This window comes from Phaseolus vulgaris, chromosome 9, assembly GCF_051622355.1.
Source record: "Phaseolus vulgaris cultivar YP4 chromosome 9, ASM5162235v1, whole genome shotgun sequence".
In the NCBI taxonomy this organism is placed as follows: Eukaryota; Viridiplantae; Streptophyta; class Magnoliopsida; order Fabales; family Fabaceae; genus Phaseolus; species Phaseolus vulgaris.
In genome coordinates this window covers 10,785,366-10,793,055 of record NC_143506.1, presented here as the reverse complement: position 1 = coordinate 10,793,055, position 7,690 = coordinate 10,785,366, and the positions used below count along the sequence as shown (strand labels likewise).

The following is a 7,690-nucleotide window of genomic DNA, read 5'->3' as shown; positions in this document are numbered from 1 at the left end:
TTACAAAATTTATAAATACAATCACATTAAATTTATTTATATTTATAGGTATACTCATTTTCTAAAGAGTAGTATATAATGAAGAACAATTTTTTTTTTATAAACGAACATTTCTTAGATACAAAACACTTTATTATATTTAATTGTTTTGAAATATTAATTAAAACTTTGAGATTCTTTTATCTTAACAAATTAATGGTAATGTATGTGATAATCAACAACTTTATTGATGTCTATCACCTTATAAACTAAATTGTGTTTCACTGTATCATTTAGGTAGTGTTATAAAATATATTATATGTGTAATGGAGTTTATTGTTATTTATTTTAATTATTAATTTTTTTTATCGGTGTAATAAAATATAATAAACGTGAACCACTTTAAAGTGGTTTAACTCGTATAGAGAAATCTTTCTTATTAAAGAGAAAAATGCTCTAAACTTATAACTATAGAGAACAAACACAACTGATTGGACCAGAAAATCATCTTAAAAAGACACCTGAAAAGTAAGGGTGGGCAAAAAATCCAAATTACAAAATCCAATCCATAATGATCCAAATCCATATTAGTTTTAATCCATTTAAATGGATTTATCTCAAATCAAAATCCATATTTTTGAATTTTAAATTCAATCCATTTAATTGGATATGGATTAGATATGGATTGGGTACATTTTTGGATTATCCAAATTGCATTTTGGGTTGGATTTTGACTTGGCTCGATCCAGGTTGAACCAAGACAATTCGGGCCTAGGTTGAGCAAAGTCGGCCCAAGTCCATGTCAACCCGAGTCGTCCGGACCCATGTCGAATTGAGTCGGTATAGGCCAAAGTCAACCAAGTCGTTCCGGACCAAAGTCGAGCCGAGTCAACCCTGGGCCAAGTCGAGCTAAGTGGCCGATATTGAGTCGACCCGAGTCGGTCGGGGCCGATATCGAGCCAAGTTGACCCAGGTCAATGTCTACTCGAGTCGGTCCATGCCCATGTCGAGTTGATTCTTTCGGGTTCGTTATGGAGTCGAGCGGGCTCAGGCCGATATCCAGACAACCAGGCCAAGGCTGATGTCGAGCCGAATAGCCCCAAGCCATTTTCGAGTCGTCCAGGCCCGGGCCAATGTCGAGCCGAGCGGGCCAAAGCCGATATTGAGCCGAGCAGGCCCGAACCAATGTGGAGTCATTCGGGTCTGGGCCCGGGCCGATGTCGAGTCATCCGGGCCAAGGCCGATTTTGAGCTAAGCGGGCCAAGACCGATATTAAGCCGAGCGGCCAGGCTGATGTCGAGTTGAGCGGGCCCAGGTCGATGTCAAGTCCAACAGACCCGGGCTGATATCGAGTCAAGCGGGCTCGGGCCGTTGTCACGCCGAGCGGACCCAGACTGATGTCGAGCCGAGCGAGCCCAGGTCGATGTTGAGCCGAGCGCGCTTGGGCCGATGTCGATCCGAGTAGGCCTAGGTCGATGTCGAGTTGTACGGGCTCGGACCGATGTCGAGTCGTACGGGCCCGGGCCGATGTCGAGTCGTACGGGCCCGGGCCGATGTCGAGTCGTACGGGCCCGGACCGATGTCGAGTCGTACGGGCCCGCGCCGATGTCAAGTCGTACGGGCCCGTGCCGATATCAAGTCGTACGGGCCCAAGCCGATGTTGAGTCGTACGGTCCCGGGCCGATGTCGTGTCGTACGATCCCGGATCGATGTCGAGTCGTACGGGCCCAGGCCGATGTTGAGTCGTATAGTCCCGGGCCGATGTCGCGTCTTACGAGCCCGGATCGATGTCGAGTCGTACGGGCCCGGGTCGATGTCGAGTCATCTGGGCTCAGGCCGATGTCGAGTCGTCTGGGCTCAGGCCGATGTCGAGTCGTTCGAGACTGAGCCGATGTCGAGTGGTCCGGGCCTGGGTCGATGTTGAGCCGAGTTGGTCCGCGTCGATCCGCGTCCAAGTTGAGTCAGATTAGGCCCAGTTCGAGCCATGTTAGTCTGTGTCCATATCAAAATGGATTTAATGTATTTGACAAAGTGGATTTAATCTAATTAAGAAAGTGAATTTAATCTAGATTTAATCCACTTTAAATGGATTTAAGAAAAATCCAAATAAATTTGATCTAGTTAAAATGGATATGAATTTTAAATCCAATCCATTTATTTTGATTTGGATTGGATCTAGATTGGATTTTGAAAAATCCAGTCCATGACCACCCCTACTGAAAAAGAATATTAGAAGACCATCCAAGAAAAAATACCCAGAATGTGACTTAGTGAAACCCAAAACCAATCCATTTATTGAACCATGACAAACACTAATAAATCATCGACTATACCCCTTTTAAAAATTACTTTCTTATTATGCTTATTTAACTCATTTATATTATAGTCCAAATCACACTACCGATCTTATTTATGGAGGCAGAAACATTGAGAAAATCTAAACTGAGAAAAAATTAGGATGAAAAGTTTATTCTATTCGATTTTTGAAAGATGAGATAATGAGCAAAAGTGAATTTGGTGAAGTAGTTCAATCTCTCTTATCAATGTAGAAAGAACAGCTGGAGAGGAATTTGATAGTAGATTCTACTGGATTGAATTTGTCTCCCACTCTGTAACGAGGACCACCTTGTATCTTTGATGACCCAATCACTCACTTCAATTCAATTTCATTTCTGCATCCTAAGATATCATCATGTCATCCGTATGGCTAAACCGTCAATGGAATAAGCCACTCATATTTCTCAACCTCAAACATCTTATAATATATTTTTTACTTTTACTTTAAATTCATATGCACAATTTATTACCATTATTCTCTCTAGGTATCACACACTTCAAAATTCCTCCCAAAACACTTTGGTTCTCTGTATGAAATACTATATTAAAACAATGGTTGACGTATGTTTTTACATTATTAACAAATTATTAAATAAAAAATTAATTTATATTACTAATAAATAATTTTTAAATTATTATCTAATTAACTATAAATTTTTTAATTATCAACTAATTATTTAGAATTGTAATTAAAATTTCATTAACTAATTATATACTAATTTAAAAATTATTTATCAATAATAAAATTAATTTAAATATTAATAATTTTTAATCTAAAATAATATATAATTTAATGAGTAATTAATTATTTTTAATATTTAAAATTAATTTTTATTTAATAATTTCTTTTAGTATTCTTTTATATTTGTTTAATGAGATTTATTAGTATTTCTAACCAAAGAATTAGATTTTATTAAACATAGTTAGATCAAACAAATAGAATACAAGTCACAATATTATTAGGTATTCGGGTACATACTAGTTGCGGAATGAACCTCATTCCTAATACACTTCATCATGACCCAACTAATAAGTGAGGTTAGAAGTCAAAAAGACGTGTTAATAAAAAAGTTATAAATTTTATGCGGACTAAGAATTATTTTAAATTATAATATATAATTAATGTTATCTTATAAATTAATTTTATAATGTTGAGTTAGAAATAAATTTTATTATCAAAATTATTAAAATTATTCAGAATCTATCATAATCATATTTTTTTAAAGTATTATGTTATTGTTATTAAATTTCTATTAGATCACAGTAAATATCTAATCTTATATTTGAATTCATTCCTTAAGTTATGAGTATATATAGAATTTAAAATAAATTTTAATATATAAATGATGTTTGATTTTTACTTTCAAATCGATTTTGTAAAATTAAATTAAAACAAAATCATACATGAAAAATTTAAATAAATCATAATACAAACAAAATATAAAATTTAGAATATCATTCCAATTGTGAAAAATAAATCTACTAATTTGATCAAACAATACACAAAAGCATACACATAGTATATTTATTTTTAAAGTAATGGATATCCTGTTCATGTTCATATATATATATATATATATATATATTAGTATGTTTTGTGTCTTATCTATCTCCTCTACAATAAATGGACCGTTGGTTAAAGGAGAGAAAAAAAGAGAATTGATAAAAATATAAAATATAAAATGAAAATGAAAAATGTATAATATAGAAGAGATAAAAAATAAAATATATTAGGTTAAAAAGAATGAAGAAAGAGTGAATAATATTTTCATTAGAGTGAAGAAACAGTATTTTCAGTTTTCCCTGTGTCAATTGTATGCAAGAAACAGGAAGAGGGGCATTAGATTTTGCGTTTGAGGATGAAAAAGGTTGGGAGAACATCTAACAAACGTGCATGAATGGTGAGATCAGAATGCAGAGAGTGATGCTGAAATCTCGTCAAAGAGAGACAAAAAATTAAGATAGAAACTATAAATGAAATGAGAGAGAGGAGAGAGATGAATTGATGATGAGAGTGTTGTAGCCTTTGAACACGCAGGGTGGGGACTGAATCAAATCCTAGATACCCGAAAAGGATCACGAAATATCTGTGACCTGATTCTTTCTTTCTCTCTCTCTGGTTTTTCTAAAATTCTTCGCCCACCAACCACCTTCGAATTCATATCCATTTACTCTCTCTGTCTTCTGCACATACATATGTCTATATATATATATAGATACACACAGACACACCATATCCTTACCTTCATACAACTCTTGTGACTTCTTCCAACTTATGTTTCTCTACTTTTCTCTCTTCATTTATACGCGTCTTGTCACCCAACCCTTTTGTTTTTCCCTTCGTCCTCTTCTTCTCTGCAATTAATATTATTGCACTGTCCTTTATTAATTGCTTGCAACTGTGTTTATTAGTTTACCTTGTGCTTGTATGTATGTGTGTTAATATTACTGTAATAGTAATAGCTTCTTCCACATTACTACCATTTACTACTCATAAGAGAGAGGAAAACGAGGACACAGTACCATTTATTCCTCTGCTTATTTATTAGAAGTATCACCAACGCAGCAGCAACAACAACAACACCGCATGGCTGCACCTTCTTCTTCAAATTGGGTCATGGAAAGTGCTCATGATGTTCCTCATGTTTTGGCCGTTGATGACAACCTTATTGATCGAAAACTCGTTGAGAAACTCCTCAGGAATTCTTCTTGCAAAGGTACACCTTTAGGCCAGTTTTACACCTTTCTCATGTTGAAAAGTAAAAGTGCTCAGTAACACCTCTGTGGGTGGTTCTATGTGTTGTGTTTGATGCTTTCATTTTGGGGTTCTTTCTGTCTGGGAAGTTGTTTTGAATGGGCCTTTTTGTTGAGTTAGGGGTTCACTTGTGTGTCATTGTTGATTGCTAATGCTATTTATTTGCTGCAGTTACAACTGCAGAAAATGGGCCAAGGGCATTGGAGTTATTGGGCTTGACAAGTGGTGGACAGAACAGCATGAACGGTGTAAGTCTTCATTTCAGATTAATCAATGTTTTCCAACACTGTTTTGTTTCTTAACTATGTAATATAACATTAAACTTTTGTTGGAAAATGTTTACTCCTTTAATAGTTTTCAATGTCTGAAGTATTAGTCAGTTTTTTATGACTTAAAAACATTAATCAGTTTTTTCTTGAACGTACATTAATGAGGGTTTTATTGTTCTACTACATTCATTTTACCAAGCTGGTAGTAGTAGGTGCTAACTGGTTATACCACCTGCTGCTTTGTAGAGATCCAAAGTAAATTTGGTAATCACAGACTATTGCATGCCAGGAATGACAGGCTATGAGCTACTTAAGAAAATTAAGGTACTACTGCTTTTTATTCTTTTTGGCACATAGATGCATTCATTAATGTAATATTAATAACCACCACAACCTGCATTCTATTTTAAACAGGAATCATCTGTAATGAAGGAAGTTCCAGTAGTGATAATGTCTTCTGAGAACATACCAACACGGATTAACAAGTAATTCCCAACATTCCTATGTACCATTGTTCAATAACAGTTATTTGGCTCAATAAGTCTTGGATGTATTTTGTGTTGTTAAGTGTGTTCTGTTGTTGCTCTGCTGAAAACAGGTGTCTGGAAGAAGGAGCTCAGATGTTCATCTTAAAGCCCCTCAAACAATCTGATGTTAAAAAACTGACATGTCAGTTAATGAATTGAGAAAGTGAATTTTGACTTTTAAGAAAGTCTAGGCAAGAACACAACTGTGAGATCTGTGGTCTGGTTGTGGGCATAACTCAGAACCCAGAATTTATCATTGCCCTATACTGCTAAAATATATAGGCCTTAACCAGAATGTTATCCTCTAATTGTGGTAGTAGTTTAGGTGTAGGAATGCATTTCATTGTTTTGAAGATGCTTTTTTTTCACTCTTTCTTCTATTTACATATTCCAATTTATTGAATTTCCTAGAATATATTTCGTGTTCTTTTTCAATGTTTGATTTTATCTGCTTGGTATCAGAGGAAGTTAGTTTTAGGGCCACGATAAAAATGAAATAAAACTGTAAACCCCTAATTTCTCTTGATACAGAAAATGGTGGTTATGCAGATTGCAGACTTTTCCTTTTGACAAAGAGGGCTGAATTGCAATATCCATGAATAATAATTTGTATACAATTTTCCATTATCAAAAGAGATGGCTGAATTACATTAAACCAACACTTCCAAAAATTCAAATTGTTCATCCATCATGAAAAGAATTATGTAAAGCTAATCAATCTACTATGGAAGAAAGATAAAGAACAATAGTTAGAACTGAGGACCATTTATTCATCCTTCTCAGACTTTCTGCATTGATTCCTATAACCTTTCTGCTTTGAGTCACCAATCAAAGTGCTTGCCATGGTGGTGATGGTGGCGATGTCTATTGTCATCCAAACCCAAACACTGCACAACAGGGTAACATGAGACAAACATGCACCTCCCAATACCTCGGAACATGCATGATGCTGCCCGACAGGGGCAGCGACAACATGTCACTATCTTGTTACTCTTCTTCACCCTACCACTCTTCCTCTTCATCTCCTTGCTACGCTTCTGCCTCTCAACTTGTTGATCCATTTCTAACATAAAAAAAAAACACACACACACACAAACCCAGAAACTAAAATAAGTATTAGAATCACAAAAACAAGACCCTTTAACTTGAGTGTAACAAAAATAATGTCTGGCTACCTTCAACTTTTAGTGATAGCTTGAAGGCAGGCACAACAAAATTTTAGTCAGGATGGTGAGGGAAACAGCATCAGATGCAGTGGCCGTTGGGGAAAGAAAAAGATAGTGATTCTAGGAAAATAAACAAAATGAATACGAAAATTTAAGCTAAGAATATTCGATTTGTGAGGCTGCCAGAGTGAGATATGGGAAGGTTTATTGTGGGCTAGTTGAGATCTGAACTATAGAGAGACCCTTTAACGCGTTTTCTCATCCAATCTTCTCTTTCTAATCTGTTTCATGTACTATTTTTCTCACATTTTTTTATTCTTTTGGTTGTTCATTATGAAACCTTTAATTATTGATTTCATTTTTCATCTTACAGTAGTTTGCAATCAACCTCATTTATTATAATCATGAATGTGACTATTCGCGTTTCAATATGTTTATTTACTTCCATTTTAATTTATCTTTCCTCCTTCGATTATTTTACCTTTTCTAAAATAAAATTGAAAATGAATGTCTATTTCTACTCTTTTGTTTTTATTCTCTTTCCATTTTCTTAATAAAAGGTTTCCCTGTTTAAAAAAATTACATTAGCCTATTTTCTTTGTGGTTTAAAAAACTATGTAAGTTTAATTTCTTTCCACATTGGTATGAAATGCTTAA

General features: G+C 35.0%; 1 protein-coding gene and 1 long non-coding RNA gene across 2 annotated transcripts; one reads left to right on the top strand and one right to left on the bottom strand.

The window, feature by feature from the left end:
- Positions 1 to 4,763: 4,763 nt before the first annotated feature.
- LOC137820909 (two-component response regulator ARR17) lies at positions 4,764 to 6,309 on the top strand. Its single transcript, XM_068625241.2, has 5 exons — positions 4,764 to 5,033; positions 5,243 to 5,319; positions 5,587 to 5,664; positions 5,755 to 5,825; positions 5,939 to 6,309. The coding sequence occupies exons 1-5, from the start codon at positions 4,904 to 4,906 to the stop codon at positions 6,024 to 6,026; spliced, it is 444 nt and encodes a 147-aa protein (XP_068481342.1). The 5' UTR covers positions 4,764 to 4,903; the 3' UTR covers positions 6,027 to 6,309.
- Positions 6,310 to 6,431: 122 nt separating this feature from the next.
- LOC137820910 (uncharacterized) lies at positions 6,432 to 7,345 on the bottom strand. Its single transcript, XR_011082714.2, has 2 exons — positions 7,043 to 7,345; positions 6,432 to 6,930 (listed from the first exon to the last, which is right to left on the bottom strand). It is a non-coding gene; the product is annotated as an uncharacterized LOC137820910 (long non-coding RNA).
- Positions 7,346 to 7,690: the final 345 nt, after the last annotated feature.

Bases quoted from the DNA above. Each gene is read 5' to 3' on its own strand.
- LOC137820909 (XM_068625241.2), top strand. From the start codon at position 4,904: ATGGCTGCACCTTCTTCTTCAAATTGGGTCATGGAAAGTGCTCATGAT. The intron at 5,320-5,586 runs GTAAGTCTTCAT...GCTGCTTTGTAG, and splicing joins GACAGAACAGCATGAACGGT to AGATCCAAAGTAAATTTGGT. The intron at 5,665-5,754 runs GTACTACTGCTT...TATTTTAAACAG, and splicing joins AGCTACTTAAGAAAATTAAG to GAATCATCTGTAATGAAGGA.